Here is a 19,379-nt window from a genome sequence, read left to right as displayed (position 1 = left end):
TGTCTCAGGGCTCTGTATACATTATAATTTCTAATACCAAATGCTATAAATAAATTATATCAAATAAACTGCAATTTCCTTTTTCAAGTTTGTGAACATTTATTACAACAATCTAAAAGTAACAAAAAATATAAAATTAACAAAGACTTATTCCATTTAAGAATTGTTGTTAGCATGCCTACAAAAAATGAAAAAGTTTGAGTAAAATTTAAAATAACTGATTGTCAGCAGCCATGGTAAAAGGCAGAAAGAATGTGTATTACATAGTTATAAGTTTTCCTACCCAAATTCACTCATCTACCTACCACTAAAATAAAGTCTGACATATTGCTTACTATTTTGTGAAAACTGAAATTTAAACACTTTTATTTTCAGAAAAACAATTGTTTCTTTTCTTTCCCTAGACCTCTTTACAAACTAACCAAAATTTACTAGTTCCACTGCCACTGAAGAACACACCATGTATCACAAAGCCCTAAACAGATTTTGATATGTGTGTGTGTGTGTATATGACTACAAAATGTTGATCAATCATCACTGAAAAAACCACATGATCATCTCAACTGATGCAGAAAAAGCGTAACAAAATTCAACACCCTTTCAATATAAAAACACTCAACAGACTAGTAATCTCAAGGGACCCCAAATAGCCAAAACAATCTTGAAAACAAAGAACAAAAGCAGAGAACTCACACTTCTGATTTCAAAACTTACTACAAAGCCACAATAATCAAAACAGTATGATATGTGCACATAGACTAATGGAATAAAATAGAGCTCAGAAATAAACCTTGGCATATATGGATAAATGATTTTTTTGTTTTTAATTTTTTTTCTTTGATTTTTAGAGAGGGAGAGAGAGATTTACAGAATCAGAACTGATGAGAAAGAACATCGACTGGCCGTCTCTTGCATGCCCCCCCCCCTGGGAATCGGGCCCACAAAACCTGGGCGTGTGCTCTGACCGGGCATCAAATCGGCAACTTCCTGGTGGATTGGTGTCCGATGCTCAACCACTGAGCCACACTGGCCAGGCTGGATAAATGATTTTTGACAAGGATTGTCAAGACCATTCAAGGAGGGGAAAAACATTCTTTTCAACAAATAGTGTTAGGAAAACTGGATATACATATGCAAAAGAATGAAGCTAGACTCTTACATAATATCATATATAAAAATGAATTCAAAATGGAGCAAGGACCTAAATATAATACCTACAAAAACAAAACTCTTAGGAAAGAACACAGGACACAAGCTTCACAACACTGGGTTTGGCAATGACACCAAAAGTACTGGTAACAGCCCTGGCCGGTTTGGCTCAGCGGTTAGAGCGTCGGCCTGCGGTACAGAGAGACCCGGGTTCGGTTCCCGCTGAGGGCATGTGCCTCGGTTGCAGTTTGTCCCCGGCCCTGGTTGGTCGTGCGGGTGGCAGCCACTCGATGTGTCCCTTCACGTTGATGTTTCTCTCTCTCTCCCTTCCTCTCTCTCCCTCCCACTCTATCTGTACAAAAAATGGAAAAATGTCCTCAGGTGAGGATAAAAAAAAAAAAAAAAAAAAAAAGTACTGGTAACAACAAAAAACAGACAAATTAAATTTCATCAAAATTTTGAGTATCAAAAAACTCTCTACCCACAGAGTAAAAAGGCAACCCACAGGATGGGAGAAAATATTTTCAAACCACATATCTAATGAAAGATTAAGATCCAGAATATATACAGAACTCATAAAAACAAACAAGAAATCCAATCTGATTAAAAATGGGCCAAGTACTTGAATAGACATTCCTCCAAAAAAGACGAATAACCAATAAGCGATGAAAAGATGCACATTACTAATCACTATGGAAATGCAAATCAAAACTACAATGAGATACAACCTCACACCCAGGAGGGTGGCTAAAACAAAACAAAAACAAAAACAGAAAAAACTGATGATGAGGATGAAAAAAAACTCTTGTGCACGGTTGGTAGGAATGTAAAACAGTACAATTGCTGTGGGAAACATTATTGAATTTCCTCAAAAAATTAAAAACAGAATTACTAAATGATCCAGCAATTCCACTTCTAGGTATATATCCCCCAAAATTGAAAGCAGGGTCTAGAAGAGGTATTTGTACATCCATGTTCATAAAAGAATTATTCACAACCACCACAATATGGGAGCAACCCAAGTGTCTATCAATGAATGAGTAGATAAGCAAAATATGGTATGTACATAAAATGAAATATTCTCAGCCTTAAAAAGGAAAGAAATTTGCAATATGCTAAAACATAAACCTTGAGGACATTACACTAAGTGAAATAAGCCAGTTACTACTTGATTCCACTTATATGAGGTACCCAACACTAGTCAAAATCATAAAGACAGAAAACATGATGATGGTTGTTAGGGGCTGGGAGGAGGGAAAATAGAAAGTTATTGTTTAATAGGTATTGAGTGTCAGTTCTACAAGATGAAAAGAGTTGTGGGGGTAGATGATGGTAATGACTGAACAAAAATGTGAATGTATTTAACACCACTGAACTATACACTTAAAAATGGTTACAATAGTAAATTTTATGTTAAGCATATTTTACCGCAATAAATTTTTTTTTAAACCTAGTGATTCTTAAAATGAGATTCTCAGATCATTAATATCAACAATTTTAATATCACCTGGTAATTTGTTACAGATGCAAATATTTAGACCAAACCCCAGATTTACAGAATCAGAAACTCTGGGCCCAGCAGCAGAGGATTTTTAAGAAGCCCTCCAGTTAGTTCCACTACACACTAGAATTTGGGAACTGATAAAAATATTGCAAAAAGACTCATTATAAAGCAAAATTAAAGGTAGTAGACATTTTTAACCCACTACGGCAAATACCATTGCATTAATCTCTTAGAATTTCTATGACTTAAAAAACTTTCTGGCCCGGCAGGTTTGGCTCGGTGGTTGAGCACTGACCCATACACCAGGAGGTCGCCGGTTTGATTCCCGGTCAGGGCATATGCCCAGTTTGTAGGCCAAAACCCCAGTGGGGGGGCATGCAGAAGAGCGGCCAATCGACGTTCTCTCTCAACAATATTTCTATCTCTCTCTCCTTCTCCCTTCCTCTCTAAAATCAATAAAGAAAAAAAATTTTTTTAAACTTTCTAGGCTTAGAAATTCATTACTCAAATTGTCCAATTTAGAGAGCCAAATTATCTTTTCATGAACTTACAGTGCCATCTACTGACACCTGCAAAAAGTGCAGCTACAGCCAGTTTTAAATAAGAGGGTGAAACTTTTTTTTTTTTTTTTTTTGGTACATGCCCCTAGCGAGAACCGAACCTGGGACTCTCTGGTCCGCAGGCCGAGGCTCCAACCACTGAGCCAAACCGGCCAGGGCAGGGTAAAACATATTTTTTTTTAATCCTCACCCGAGGTCATTTTTTGCATTTACCTTCAGATAGAGTGGAAGGGAGAGAGGGGGAAAGAGAGAGAAACATCGATGTGAGAAAGACACACTGACTGGTTGCCACCCACACAACCCCAACCAGGGCAGGGGACAAACTGTAACCAAGGTACATGACCTTAGCGGGAACCAAACCCAGACTCTCCAGTCGAAGGCCAATGCTCTAACCACTGAACAACCGGCCAGGGCAGGTGAAACATTTTTTAAGTCAGCTTCATAATAAAACAAAATACAACAAAGCATACTGAAGTTACACATAATTCCTCAACAAAGGAGTATAAACACTACTGAATAGATAAATCTTAAGTTTCAGAACTTCAAAACAAGATTTGACTACAGAAAAATTAAGATAATGGAAAGTACACATGAAATCTCCATAAATAAAAAAATTACAGAGAACACTGGCCTCCCTGGTTCATTAAGCATATTTCTTTTTAATTTTTTATCCTCACCCGAGGACATTTTTCCATATTTTGTTCACATAGAGTGGGAGGGAGAGAGAGAGAAACATCGACGTGAAAGGGACACATTGAGTGGTTGCCACCCACATGACCCAACCAGGGCCGGGGACAAACTGCAACCGAGATACGTGCCCTTAGCGGGAACCGAACCCAGGTCTCTCTGGACCGCAGCCCGACACTCTAACTGCTGAGCCAAACCAGCCAGGGTGAGCATATTTCTTGAATTTAAAAAATGTATAGCCCTGGCCGGTTTGGCTTAGCGGTGAGAGCATCGGCCCACGGACCAGAGAGTCCCGGTTTGGTTCCCGCTAAGGGCACATACCTTGGTTGCAGTTTGTCCCCAACCCCGGTTGGGGTCGTTTTGGTGACAATCACTCGAGGTGTCTCTCTCACATGGATGTTTCTCTCTCTCTCTTCCTCCCTCTCTCCCTCCTGCTCTATCTGAAGATGGATGCAAAAATATCCTCTGGTGAGGATAAAAAAAAAAAAAATGTATAATGCCCTGGCTGGTTTGGCTCAGCGGTTGAACGTCGGCCCACAGAAAGAAAGGTCATGGGTTTGATTCCCAGTCAAGGCCATGTCCCTGGGCTGCAGGTTCCATCCCGGCCCTGGTCAAGGTCGGGCGGGAGGCAACCCATCAATGTGTCTTTCTCACATCAATTTTTCTTTCTCTCCCCCTCCCTCCCTTCCAATCTAAAAAATAAAAAATAAATGAAAAAAATATCGAGTGAGGATTAACAACAAAAAATTTATATCATAGTCACTAACTCAGTAATTAAGTCAACAATTCAATTTTTCAAGTTTGGCTATGAAAGTCTAAGGAGTTTTTTTTTAATTGATTTTAGAGAGAGAGGAAGGGAGAGGAAGAGATAGAAATATCGATGAGAGAGAACATCAATCAGCTGCCTCCTGCATGCCCTCAACTGGGGATCGGGCCCACAACCTGGGTATGTGCCCTGACCAGGAATCAAATCAGCGACCTCTTGGTGCATGGGTTGACGCTCAACCACTGAGCCACACCGGCCGGGCAGTCTAAGGAGTTTTACTAATAAATAAGGACACATATTTTACTACAAGTTTAACTTAACCATTTACATCTCAATTAGAAAGCATATTCAACTCTTTATTATAAAGGTGAATATGTAATAGCTATTCTTGAAAATAATAGTTAGCCACTGCCTTTCAAAATCAAAGTTAGGTATCTAAGACTCCCCCCCCCCCGCCCCCCAAAAGCCTCAAATAGAACAGCTTAAATTATATGGCCAAAAGATTTGGAAGCAGTTCAAGTGCCCATAAGTAGAAGAGTGGATAAAAAAGCTGTAGTAGCCCAGCTGGTGTGGCTCAGCGGTTGACCACAGACCCATGCACCAAGAGGTCGCCAGTTTGATTCCTGGTCAGGGCACATGCTGAGGTTGTAGGCCAAATCACGGGTGGAGGGCATGCAAGAGGCAACCAATTGACGTTCTCTTTTTCTTTTCTTTTTTTTTTTTAGAGGAAGAGAAAGAGAGAAACATCGAAGTGAAAGGGACACATCAAGTGGCTGCCACCCACAAGACCCAACCAGGGCCGGGGACAAACTGCAACCAAGGTACATGCCCTTAGTGGGAACTGAACCTGGGTCTCACCGGACCACAGGCTGATACTCTAACCGCTGAGCCAAACCAGCCAGGGTTTGATGTTCTTTCATCGATGTTTCTCTCTCTCCCTCTCCCTTCCTCTCTCTTTCAAAACAATAAAGGAAAAAAAAAGCTGTGGTAGATTTACACAATGCAATACCACTTGGCCGTAAAAAGGGGGAGGGTCTTCTTACCTTTTGCAACAGCATGGATGGACCTGAAGAGTATTATGCTAAGTGAAAAAAGGCAGTCACAGAAAGACAAATACCATATGATTTCACTTATATGTGGAATCTAATGAACAAAATAAACTAACAAACCAAATAGAAACATGATTCATCTGTAAGAGGATAGGGGTGTTTGAGGGGCTGGGTGAAAAATGGTGAAGGGAATAAGAGAAGGAAAAAAAAAAACCTCACAGACATAGGCAATAATATGATGATTGCCAGACGGGGAGACAGAAGAAGGAAAAGGGGGGATAAATAGTGTTGGAAGGAGACTTGACTTGGGGTGGTAAATACACAATACAATATACAGATGATGTATTATACAACTGTACACCTAAAACGTATATAATTTGATTATTCAATGTTACCCCAATAAATTCAATAAAAAAGTTATATGGCCAAAATTTTCTATGAACTGAAAATATTTTAAGTTCAACTATCTTCTCTTGATTTAAATATTTTCTTCTGATAGTACATTTGATCAGGACTGAAGAAGCTTTATTTTTGCTAACAAAATCTAACCTGGCAAATATTGTTACTACCACAGATAATTTCCTAAACTATGGTCCTTAATCAGCTCCCCCCCCCCCCTTTATTGAGTTTTAGAGAGACAGGAAGGGAGAAGGAGAGAAAGACAGAAACATTGATGAGAGAGAACATCGACTGGCCGCCCCCTGCATGCCCCACACTGAGGATTGGGCCCGCAACCCTGGCATGTGCCCTGACCAGGAATTGAACCAGCAACCTCTCAGTGCATGGGTCAATACTCAACCACCAAGCCACACCAACCGGGCCTTATTCAGCTTTTTTAATGCACAAGTTAAAAGAAGTTTTTATTAACCTTAAAGACAAAGTCCCACGACACCATATATAATACACATTTTTTAAATCCAAATTAGAATACTGAACATAGGAAGTGTTATCAACACGGACAAAATTGCTGGATTAATTTCCAATAAATGTACAAGTAGCAGTGACAATTTTGGTTTCAAAGGACCTAGTTACAGAGATAACTTGTCCAAGAACTATAATACTAAAATAAAATAACTAATTTCTTGTAAAGATGAGGTATGAGGAGTTGGAATGGTGATACAATGACCAGTTCTTGAACATCGTCTCTGAATCATGTACCTTACAAACTTTATCATTTAATTAAAACACACATCACCCAGCCGGTGTGGCTCAGTGGTTGAGTGCGAACCCATGCACCAAGAGGTCGCCGGTTCGATTCCCAGCCAGGGCATATCCCCAGGTTGCGGACCAAATCTCCAGTGTGGGACATGCAGGAGGCGGTCAATCGATGTTCTCTCTCACTGATGTTTCTCTCTCTCTCTCTCTCTCTCTCCCCCCCCCCATCTCCCTCTAAAAAAAAAAAAAAAATCGATAAAGAAAAAAAATTTTTTTTAAACACACACCAACTCTTTAAGTACTATTTCCCCCAACTTCATGATTTGGAATCAGATTCAAGTAGTTGCTCATGCAAATAAGTGATGAAGTCAGGACTACAAGCCAGGCCAAATTCCAAAGCAATGCTCTTTATCAAAAGTAGTCCCAGTATTTCCCAAAGTGTGATGCATATGATGGAATATGCAATGATTATAGTTAATGCACCAACTTAAATTTTTTTAGGATTTTTATTTTATATATTTTATTTTTAAAGAATAAACTAGTGCAAACCCGTGGTTTTCCAAAAAAAGTAAGCAAATTTAGTGAAAAATCAACAATCTATAGGTGTTTCCCAACAACAGCCAAATAATTCCATATAAACATTCCAATGAAGTTTATGATGATTCTCTCTTTTTTCACTGAATAACAAGCCAAGTTTTTTATAATTCTTTGTGTCTACTGTCACCAGTTTCTAAAGGGCACACATATTTCCACACGTTCTTTAACAGAATGAAGATCCTGGAATCTTTCACGCAGGGGCAGATTTAACACAAAAAAGACTTCTGGGAAACAGCCTATCTTACCTTTCTGTGTGTAGATGGCCATATAGTACTGTTTGCTGAGACACCTGATGCTTCATCCATTCAGAGTCTCATCAAGTACTCAATTTCCATGTTGTTTTAAGTTACTCATTTCGGTATACCTGTGCACTGATGTCCAGCTTCACTGGAATCAAATGCACTTATAACACCACACCAAAAATTTTAATGAAGATTCATTGTCTTCACTCAAGAGTCTGATACAGTGAATGGATAAAGAAGAATATTAGGAAGCATTTTTTCTACTACAGGTAAAAATGGAAGTCTAAAATTAATTTGCACCTCTTCTTACAGTCATTTGATGTATTTTACAACACACACACACAATGTAGGCTTTAACCCTGGCAGATGAACTAAAATGAAATAAAAACTGATTTTATTCATTATCTTTCTGTGCAAATATACATCTTACCCTTAGAGAAAACCTATTTTTCTCATTCATTAAATCAGCAAAGGAAAAGACGGAAGTATAAAACACTACAGCATGACTTCCGGTCAAGATGGCAGCATAAACATGGTCTCGCCTCCTCACACAACCACATCAAATTTACAATTACAGAACAACCATCATTCAGAACCATCTGACATCGAGCTGAATGGAAGTCGTACAACTACGGAATTAAAGAAGCCACATCAAGACTGGTAGGAGGAGCGGAGGCATGTGTGGTGGATAAAAATCAGGACACCTCGGCTGGGAAGGTCCTCCCTGAGGAGTAAGGGGATCCCCGTCCCACACCAGGTGCCCAGCTCAGGGTTCCAGTGCCAGGAAGAGAAGTCCCCACAACTTCTGACTGTAAAACCAGCGGGAAATGAGGCTGAGGGAGGCTGAGGCTCAGGCTGCTGGAGCCCCAGGCAGCTTCTCTTAAAGGGCCCACGCACGGACTTACGCAGACTCACTCCTTCTGGGCTCCAGCACTGGCGAGGCAGCTTGAAAGGCACCAGAGACATACGGGGAAGAACTGAGCTGTTTGGCATTGGGGCGAGAGCTGGAGGGGGCAGCTTTCTCCTGGAAAGACCTGCTGGCAGAGGCCACAGTTCCTTTGGTGAGCCCTTCACCCATGGGGCAGGCAGACAACTGCCATATCTGGGACTCCAGCAACCTGGCTCACACTGTTTGCCCCACCCCAGTGATACCCTAAGGCCCCGACCCAACCAACTTTCCAGCCTACCCAAGCTGTTTCCAAAGGCTTTACCAGAGGATTGGCCAGTTTTGATCCTGCTTCATATTTTCCTAAAATCTCTCAAACAGGCAGGATCTGGTCTCAGTGAGCCCCATACCTCTCGTTAGGTGGCCCCAAAGCAGCCAGCCTTGGTTCACAACTTGGCTTTTCCTGGGCACCTCCAAGCCCAGCACAAGCAGCAACCATCTACACATCACTCTGAAGCTTATGCTGGGTGGCCCTGGACAGAACACAGGCAGAGGCTGACCTTGCCCCAGATCCAGCACACCCAGTGGCCAGCTTCAGACCACATCAAAGCACTACCACCCAACCACCTCCACAAGTGACACACTCAATGAGTGGACTCAGTGGGTACCAGAACCCTGCTGAAATAAGTCTTGCTCTGGGTGTTGGGCCCCTACACCACTGATCCTCCAAGGGAGTCAAAGGCCACTGGTCAGTGGGTATAGCCAGTCCTTATAGATGATTAGCCTCAGTAAATCCCTCCCATTGAGGTGCCAACAGCAATCAAGACTCAATTACAACAGAAGGGTGTACAGTCCACACAAGGGGTGTACCTTGAGGGCCATAAAAGGGAATGGAGTACTCATTCATGCTAATACATGGATGAAAATATTATGCCAAGTTAAAGAAACGTAAAGACAGATAAACCAAATTTATAGGCCTTGTTTGAATTCTGATTTGAAGAATTTGAAGGTACAAAGACACAAGATGCAATAGAAGCAATTTGAGACCTAATGGTTGTTTGACACTATTAAGGAAATACTGTTAATATATTTATCAGTAACAAGTGAATTTTTATTGTATTAAATAAAAAGTTCTAAATTTATCGAGAAAAAAAGAAAATAGTACGCTAAGTAAAAAAATGCTAAACTAAAAAAGGCCACCCCCTATGTTCATAGCAGCACTATTTACAACAGCCAAGATCTGGAAAACAACCCAAGTGTCCATCAGTAGAAGAGTGGATTAAAAAGCTGTGGTACATGTACACAATGGAATACTATGCAGCTGTAAGAAAGAAAGATCTCTTATCCTTTGAGATGGCATGGAAGGACCTGGAGAGTATTATGCTAAGCGAAACAAGCCAAGCAAAGAAAGACAAATATCCCATGATCTCACTTATTTGTGGAATATAATGAACTGAACAAAATTAACCCAGAAATATAGAGGTGGGGTACAGACTGACAAGCCTCAGAGGAGGGGGGTTTGTGGGGGAAGAGATAAACCACAGAACTTACATGCATGTATGCACGATCAATGAACATAGACAACAAAGCTGGGGATGGGGTGGGGAGAAAGGGCAGGAGGGTGTCAGTGGGGGAAAAACGAGAAACATCTGTAACAAAAACAAATTAATAAATAAAAAATTAAACAAAAATAAAAAAATTAAAAAAAAAAAACAAAAAAAGGCCACATATTGTATAATTCCATTTGTATAAAATGTAATAGGCAAATCCATAGATAGAAAGTAGACTAGTGGCTGACTAATGCTGAGGACACAGGGTTTCTTTTTGGAGTAATGAAAAATTTCTAAAATTATACTGTGATGACAATTGCAAACCTCTGAATAAACCAAAAATCAATTAACTATACACTTCAAATAGGTAAATGTTATGGTACATGAATTATATCTCAATAAAGCTATTAACAACAAAGAAGCTACTGGGGGCGAGCTACTGACATCTAGTTGGTAGATATCAAGGACACTTGGCAAAGTATCATATAATTAACAGGATAGTCCCCAATAACAAAGAATTACCTAGCCCAATATATATGAATAATGGAATTCTTTGTTGTGGGGGCTGTACTATGCATTGTAGAATGTTTAGAAGCATCCCTGGCCTCTACCTATGAGATCACTAGCACAACCCCAAAATAGTGACAAAAATGTGTGCATACAGTGCAAAATGTCCCCTGAGGGATAAAAATCCCCTCTCTCATCCCATCTTGAGAAGCAACTCTCCAGAAGAGGACTTTCCAAACTGTTTCTAAAACAGCAGATGACATTCCACAATAGAAATAAAGATCAGCAAAAGTAGTTTAACTCCTTTATGTTAAAAAAAAAAATCTCCATAGAAAAGCAAACACGAAAAAAAAAAAAAAAATGCAACAGTACCTAATGTTGGTAAGCGTACAGTGAGCCTTTCTATACACATTGCTAGTGGCAATACAAATTGCTGTTTACAACCTTACCTATTATTGACCTTATTTTCAATAGTTTATTATTCACAAATAATTATAAGTCAAAGCTAAATTTAAAGTGACACAGGTTTAACTAAAAACATTTTAACATTTCTCATAAAATATTTTCCGTATCCACTAGTCACTTCCAAAAACTGACTACAGAAAACTAAATTTTAGAACTTAATCATTAAGAAACAATGCTTGGAAATAGAATTACAACTTGTCTTCTATTAACTTTTAATTTTCCAATTATTTTTCTAATTTAAAACCATGTGCCTCTTTTCTAATTTTAAAAAACAGAAAAGTATTATTCTCTTTATTCAAAAACTAGCTAAATTTATTAAAATATGAGTAGCCTTATGAGTTAAAACTAATAGTACCAAATGGCATTTTACTGTTGCACTAACTCAATTATCCACGCTAACTTTAAAAGCATACATAACAAATTAGAAAGTCCTCATACTATAAAATAAATGATTAATCACAAAATAATTAAATATAGACTTCTGGCGACAATATGTTAAATTTATAGAAAAGTATACCCATTAAAAACAACAACAATCTTTAATCATTTCAATGCTTTTTATAAAGTCTTTGCTTTGTAAATTTCACAGATTGACATTCCCTTTAATAGTGCTTACAGTACATGCATTTATTTCAGTTCAAGTGAATAACATTATTAGAACAGAGAAAATGATTAAATCATAGCATATTATTTACATGGAAATCTTTCTAAAATAATTTAGTAAAAATACTACAGCAAAACTGAATGAAGACCAAATTTTACCTTTTCTGTATTGTAATATAAAGATTTCAAAGTAGTAAACAAGGGTGGGCAGCCTTTACTGAAGTTAACCCTCAGGAACTTATCCATTAGTTCTCTAAATTTTTCACCTAGAAACAAAAGTGTACTTTGTTATAGTATGATTAATGCAAACAATTCTCAAGATGGTTTTATAAATAAAAATCAATTCAGAAACAGTTATCCCCCTCTCCAATTTTTAAACCCCAAAATTCTGTCAGCATGATTTCTTATTTGTCATCACCAAAAAGCCTAACACAAAATATATCAGTTGGCAGCTATAGTTTTCCCTAGATTTAGGTTTAAAATGTCTTCAAGAACACTTCCAAAGATAGATAGATAAAATGACTGTGTTGTTTTGAGTAAATGTAACCTACTCTATCCATTCTAAATATAGTCCCCTTAGCAAATACCTGTCCTAATCTGACAACCAGCACAGTCCTACTGTCAGCAGACACTCATAAAGCACTCTGAAGACTATAAAATGGCTCTACTGTAACCAGTATTATATTCAAGTAGCAGCCAAAACATATTTTTGAAAACTAAAGCAGTATTTACAAATGTTTTCCAAATAAACCAGTGATCTGCTTCACCATTCATTCATTCCACAATCACCTACCAAGCACCTACTATATGTGCCAGGCACTGTTCCCAATATGGGGGATTAAAATTTAAAAATCATGGAACTTAACATTTCAGGGGTGAGAAAGACAACAAATAAAAGAACATACGTTAGATGTTAGACCGAGCACTGGAGCATTCTAACATTAGAATTAAAATAAATATCCTGCCCTGGCCGGTTTGGCTCAGCAGTTGAAGCGTTGGCCTGCAGACCAGAGAGTCCCCGGTTCAGTTCCCACAAGGGGCACATACCAAAATAAATAAATGAATGAATGAATGAATGAAGTCATTTGCAAAAATGGAGCTGTAGTGAAAGAAGAGATGCTGTCGATCTTTACCATCTAGACAGAGAAGACTATTTTAAATAAATAAATAAAGTAAAATAAATATCCTATTTGCAACATCAAGTATATAATTCTATTATTGTTAAACCTTACCAAAAAATTTTGGTATCACTTTTTGAAAGCAGAAAAGTAATTTAAAAACATTTTCCTATTAAATACAAAAGCTCTAACTCAGATATATAAACTTTTAGACAGTACGGATTAATATATAAAGACATGGATTTGTCCACCCATTTTAAAAAAAAAAAAAAAAAAAGAGCCCTGGCCGGTTTGGTTCAGCGGTTAGAGCGTCGGCCTGCGGGTCCAGAGAGACCCGGGTTCGGTTCCCGCTAAGGGCATGTACCTCGGTTGCAGTTTGTCCCCGGCCCTGGTTGGTTGTGCGGGTGGCAGCCACTCGATGTGTCCCTTCACATCGATGTTTCTCTCTCTCTCTGTTCCTCTCTCTCCCTCCCACTCTATCTGAACAAAAAAAATGGAAAAAAATGTCCTCGGGTGAGGATTAAAAAAAATAATAATAAAAAATAAAAAATTAAAAAAAAAAAAAAAAGATACATGTATGTCATGAAGGGTTCAACCCAAAGTAAGATTAAGGAATTGAACTCTTAATATGTTTCTTTTTGAATCACAACACTTTATAAAAAAAACTCAACCCAAAGTGGTTATTTCTATTTGTTATAACCAATTATGCTGAACAAAATATGTATAGTCAATATAATTAGACATCATAAAATTTAAAACAGAAATTTAAATTTTTCTGAGTGGAAAATTTATCAAATATAAAAAGATACAACATTTGTTAATTCAATTTACTATAATAACTGATTTCAGATTATCATTTATCTTTGATTAGAATATATACAAAGTACAGCCTTTTGAAAATCACAGATTAAAAAGATAACACAAGCTCTGGCCAGTTTTGCTCAGCGGTTAGAGCGTTGGCCTGTGGTCCAGAGAGATCAGGTTCAGTTCCCACAAAGGGCACATACCTCAGTTGCGGTTTGTCCCTGGCCCTGGTTGGGTCGTGCAGGAGGCAGCCACTCGATGTGTCCCTTTCACATCAATGTTTCTCTCTCCTTCTCTCTCTCTCCCTCCCACACTATCTGAACAAAAAATGAAAAAATGTCCTCAGATGAGGATAAAAAAAAGGTAACATAAATTTCTCTTTGGGCTAAATATACATCATTATTTCCTTCAAAATCAAAAGTAATTTCAGAGATCAAATCTTTCCAGCACTTCCTCTGATGTAAAGCAAAAGTTAACAACATTGTGGTAGACAGTGAGATGTTGCTGCTTACAGGAATGTAAAAACTTCCACTTATTTTGTATGACCTTGCACAAATGATTTGTCCACTAAAACCCTCACTTTCTCCACTGTAAGATGAGGCTAACACCACCACTAGCTTCAAGAGTACTCTTGTATGGCTCAAACAAGATGATAAGTATATAGCAGTAAGCAGTGTGTATGGCATACAGTAATCATTCAATAAATGTTGCTTATCATTATATGTCTTGATATCTGACAGCTATTGTATTTCTATGGTTAAGAATCTTCCTATTAGCTATCAACTACTTAAAAAACAAGCATTTTAAGAGGGAGGTGATAACATCAAAGGAGGAAGAAGGCAAGGGAAGCAGAGAAATTCGTAGATGATATGCTGCTGAGAAATGGGCCATGAGTCAAATGTAAAGAATATATAATATTTGGGATGCAATATATCATGCAATTAGATATAAAATGATCTAGGTGACGTAATTATAGGAACTCATTTAAAGGGAACTGCTTGCCCTGGCCAGTTTGGCTCAGTGGTTAGAGTGTCTGCCTGTGGACCAGAGAGTCCTGGGTTCGGTTCCCGCTAAGGGCACATACCTCGGCTGCAGTTTGTCCCTGGCCCTGGTTGGTCGTGCGGGTGGCAGCCACTCAATGTGTCCCTTTCACATCGATGTTTCTCTCTCTCTCTCTCTCTCTCTCTTCCTCCCACTCTATCTGAACAAAAAATAGAAAAATGTCCTCGGGTGAGGATAAAAAAAAAAAAATTTGATGTCCCCAAAACCACCGCTAAAATGATTAACATAAACATCAAGATCAAACTTTATCTGATTCATTGAAAATTTATTCTAAATAATGAAGCATGTCCTCACTACAAAACAGAAGTGATAATTACATGACCAGATGGAGGTGTTAGCTAACACTACAGTGGTACCACTGCAATATATAAATATATCAAATCAGTAATTTTACACCTTAAACTTCAACAATGTTATATATCAATTATATCTCTAAGTAAATAAATAAAGAGAGTAAAATTTGGTTAGCATTCTATGTTTAATGCTCTTATCTCCTTCCCTTTCTCTCCCCTTGGCCAGTGAAGACTAACAGAATATTATGAACTAAACTAATTATTTTGAAAAGTAGCTATATCCCTGGATTATTTTCAAAGAACTTAACATTTTAGGCTATTAGAGGATCACCCCAGGAATTCTGCTATGTTCACTACTCTGTAGGTATTAAGCCTTTATATTTAAAAACTGGAAAGCCTTTTTCAAAAGTTTCACCTTGCATTCTTAAGTCCCATCATGTTTTTTGGAAAAGCTCTTATTTGCTTTTGATAATGGTGAGATGCCTTTCTTATTACACATAAAATTCTTTCTAGAAAGGCAAAAAAAACTTAAGTATTCAGCTTTTGCACAGGTACAATTTAGTATTTGAACAATTTTATATATGCTCACCAGAGCTTCGTAAATACATGTATAACCTTACAGTGATGATGACCTTTGAAGCCCATGCCATCAGACCCCTCAACTGAGACCTATCTTGTAAAAATACCCTTTTAGCATTTCAAAAACAATGTCCCAGAGGATACAGGATGATTCCACTTTAACCTAAATAGCACTTCACGATCAACAATTCGTTCCAGCCTATCTTTCAATAAAAAACATTTCCTATCACGTACTGAGAGCTTTTAGAAAACTTTATTGACGATGAAAATAAATCTAGGCAGTATAAATTTGAAGCCCATGTTCCATTAAGGAATAATAGACCCATGAAATCTTGTTTGTAATCTTAAAATTATGTACGTTTTCTTTCTTTTCATAAGAGGCATGAGAATGCAACTGAAAGTTCCAAACTAAGAGAATATACCCACTTGCACTGTGAAACATAAGACCCACCCTGAAACTGATTTAAAAATAAGAAGAATGACGCCTTGGCCAGTTTGGCTCAGCGGGTAGAGCATCAGCCTGCGGTCCAGAGAGACCTGGGTTTGGTTCCTGCTAAGGGCACATATCTCGGTTGCAGTTTGTCCCCGGCCCTGGTTGGGTCATGCAGGTGGCAACCACTTGATGTGTACCTTTCACGTAGATGTTTCTCTCTCTCTCTCCCTCCCACTCTATCTGAACAAAAAATGGAAAATTGTCCTCAGGTGAGAATTTAAAAAAAAAAAATTAAAAATAAGAAGAACGAAAGCCCTGACCAATGTGGCTTGTTGGTTGGGCATCATCCTGTGCACCAAAAGGTTGCTGGTGAGACTCCTGGTCAGGGCATATGCCTGGGTTTCGGGCTTAATCCCTGGTAGGGGGCATGCAGGAGGCAGCCGATCAATTTCACTCACACATCAATGTTTCACTCTCTTTCTCTCTGAGAAACCAATAAAAATATAAAACAGAATTTTTAAAAAGCCAGACAAAACCAGCCACCTATGGTATAGTTTCATTTAAATGAAATGTTCAAAATAAGCAAATACATAAAGAAAGAAAATAGATCAGTGTTTGGCTGGTGCTGGGGGAGATTTGAGAGGGAGGGGGTTAAAGTACAGGGGTTGGGAGTTGGGGTGGGTGGGTAGGTGGGTGGTAGTGACTGTTAATAGGTACATATTTCTTTCTGACATGAAGAAAATTTTCTTGCCCTGGCCGGTCTGGCTCAGTGGATAGAGCATCAGCCGGCGGTCCAGAGAGACCCGGGTTCGGTTCCTGCTAAGGGCACGGACCTCGGTTGCATTTGTCCCCAGCCCTGGTTGGGTCACGCAGGTAGCAACCACTTGATGTGTCCCTTTCACATTGATGTTTCTCTCTCTCTCTCCCCCTCCCACTCTATCTGAACAAAATATGGAAAAATGTCCTCGGGTGAGGATTTAAAAAAAAAAGAAAATTTTCTTAAACCAGATAGTGACAATGGTTGCACAACTCCATGAATATACTAAAACAGAGTTGCACACTTTATTTATTTTTTTATCCTCACTCGAGGACATTTTTGCATTTATCTTCAGATAGAGTGGGAGGGAGAGAGAAAGAGAAAAATCCATGTGAGAGAGACACATCGAGTGGTTGACACCCACACGACCCCAACTGGAGCTGGGGACAAACTGCAACCAAGGTACATGCCCTTAATGGGAACTGAACCCGGGACTCTGGTCCACAGGCCCACACTCTAACCACTGACAAAACCGGCCAGGGCTAGAGTTGCACACTTTAAAAAGTGAATTTTAGCCCAGCCAGTGTGGCTCAGTGGATTGAGCGTCCTCCCGTGGACTGAGAGGTCCCAGTTTGATTCCCAGTCAGGGCACATGCCTGAATTGTGGGCTTGATTCCCAGTTGGGGGCGTGCAGGAGGAAGCCAATCGATGTTTCTCTCTCACATCAATGTTTCTATGTCTCTCCCCCTTCCTCTCTCTCTAAAAAATCAATAAAAAGATACTTAAAAAAATAAAATAAAAATAAAAAGTGAATTTTATGATATGTGAATTCTATTTCAAAAAGCTATTTGTTTTTTAAAGAAGATACAGAAATGTGAGCCCAAGCATCTTCCATAAAACACTTTCATTAGGAAAATGCTGCTCCCTGCATAGTATATCACATCTTGGAAATTCACTACCCATATATTAAAAGTTCTAAGAAGTCCTACACAAACCTGATTGCTGTGTTAACCCAGTTTTCCAAATTCACTTGACTGAAGTACGTCCTAGTACACCAGCACCCTCCCCACCAAGCCTTTTAATATAATCAACTTGGACTTAATGTTCAGAAAACAGAAAAATCTGCTCTCACTATTTCACAAACAGAGAACAAAAAAGAGGATCAGAAGAACATTATTTATCATCTGTGGAACTGAAATGTACTAATGGAAATGTTTTTAATAAATTCATATCTACTGGGGGGAGGGAAGAGATAAACCACAGAACTTATATGCATGTACACATAACCAATGGATATGGACGACGGGGGCGGGGGCGGGGGCGGGGGCGGGGGCAGGGGTGGGGGGAGGGTGTCAATGGGGTAAAAAAGGATAACTATCTGTAACAAAAATAAAATTAAAAAAAAATTCATATCTACTGTCTAAACCAATATATTCCTAAGAAGTATTTCATATATTTTGTAAGTCAGTAACTAAAATGCTTTTAAATTCCATGAATTTTTGGATAAAATTATCGCCCAATTATGTAAACAAATACTTCCACTGTAAAAGAGAATTCATTAGAAAATATATTTGTCCTTACCCCATGCCTAGAATATTTTTTAAAGTTATATTAGCTCCCTGGCCGGTTTGACTCAGCGGTTAGAGCTTCAGCCCCATAGACCAATGAGTTCGGGTTCAATTCCGGTCAAGGGCACATACCTCGTGAGGTTACAGTTATCCTAGGCCCTGGTCAGGATCGTGTGGGAAGAAACCAGTCGATGTGTCTCTTTGACATCTCTGTTTCTCTCTCTTTCCCTCCCTCCCACTCTATCTGAAGATAAATAGAAAAATATCCTCGGGTGAGGATTAAAAAAAAAAAGTTATATTAGCTTCCCAAGACCTGAGTTATAGCAAAAGACACACCAGAAATCCCAATAAATAATTCATAACCTATAACACTTCCAACTAAAACTAAAGATGACTTTAAAATAAGGCAAAATTTTATATAAAATCAACAAAGATATCAACTATCTGAAGAGTTAATATTCTTCTTACCTCCTACATAGCCCCAAAGTGAATGAGTTCAGCTGCATGCAACAACTTGAATCAAGGTTATTAATATACTATTGTTCAATAAACTCAAATCACAGAATACAAACGATAGCACTCTAATTTACAAAAAGTACAAAAGCAGGGGTTTTTTTGTTTTTGTTTCTGGGGATATAAAATATATGGGGCTCTATAAAAACAATGTAATGATAAAAAGCAACTTTCAGGAATGTGGTCAATTCTGATGAGAGAGGGCCTTTGATAGAAATGGTAATATTATTATCTTGAACACGGTGGGCACAAAGAGCTCACAACTCTTTCTTTGAATTTATATTCTAAAATGATCTAAAACTTCAAAATTTCTACCACTTAAATCATAAAATTTGTCATCAACCCCAGGGAATTTAATTAACATTCTAAAATGGCACTTAATTTTTAAAGTCACATTAAAATAATGTTATATAATTTATGATACATAAAACCAACATATAACTATATACTGAACACCTTTATTAACATATGCATAATAAATTCATAACAGACCACTCCCACCCCCAAGAATGGTATAGATGTAAAGTAAACC

At 38.4% G+C, this 19,379-nt stretch overlaps 1 protein-coding gene across 4 annotated transcripts in view; it reads right to left on the bottom strand.

Annotated features, from left to right (window-relative positions):
• NAA16 (N-alpha-acetyltransferase 16, NatA auxiliary subunit) overlaps nt 1–19,379 on the bottom strand; it is a 66,374-nt gene that overhangs the window by 22,270 nt on the left and 24,725 nt on the right. For 3 of the 4 annotated variants that reach the window (XM_036250030.1, XM_036250029.1, XM_036250031.1), the window contains one exon: nt 11,880–11,986. The exons of the other annotated variant lie outside the window; for it this stretch is intronic. In XM_036250030.1, coding sequence (XP_036105923.1) covers nt 11,880–11,986 — 107 coding nt within the window. The remainder of the gene's footprint in view (nt 1–11,879; nt 11,987–19,379) is intronic. 4 annotated transcript variants of the gene reach the window in all.

Source organism: Molossus molossus, unplaced genomic scaffold (genome assembly GCF_014108415.1).
Source record: "Molossus molossus isolate mMolMol1 unplaced genomic scaffold, mMolMol1.p scaffold_m16_p_9, whole genome shotgun sequence".
Classification (NCBI taxonomy): Eukaryota; Metazoa; Chordata; class Mammalia; order Chiroptera; family Molossidae; genus Molossus; species Molossus molossus.
The sequence above is the reverse complement of the archived record's forward strand: the minus strand, read 5'-3'. Positions and strand labels throughout refer to the sequence as shown.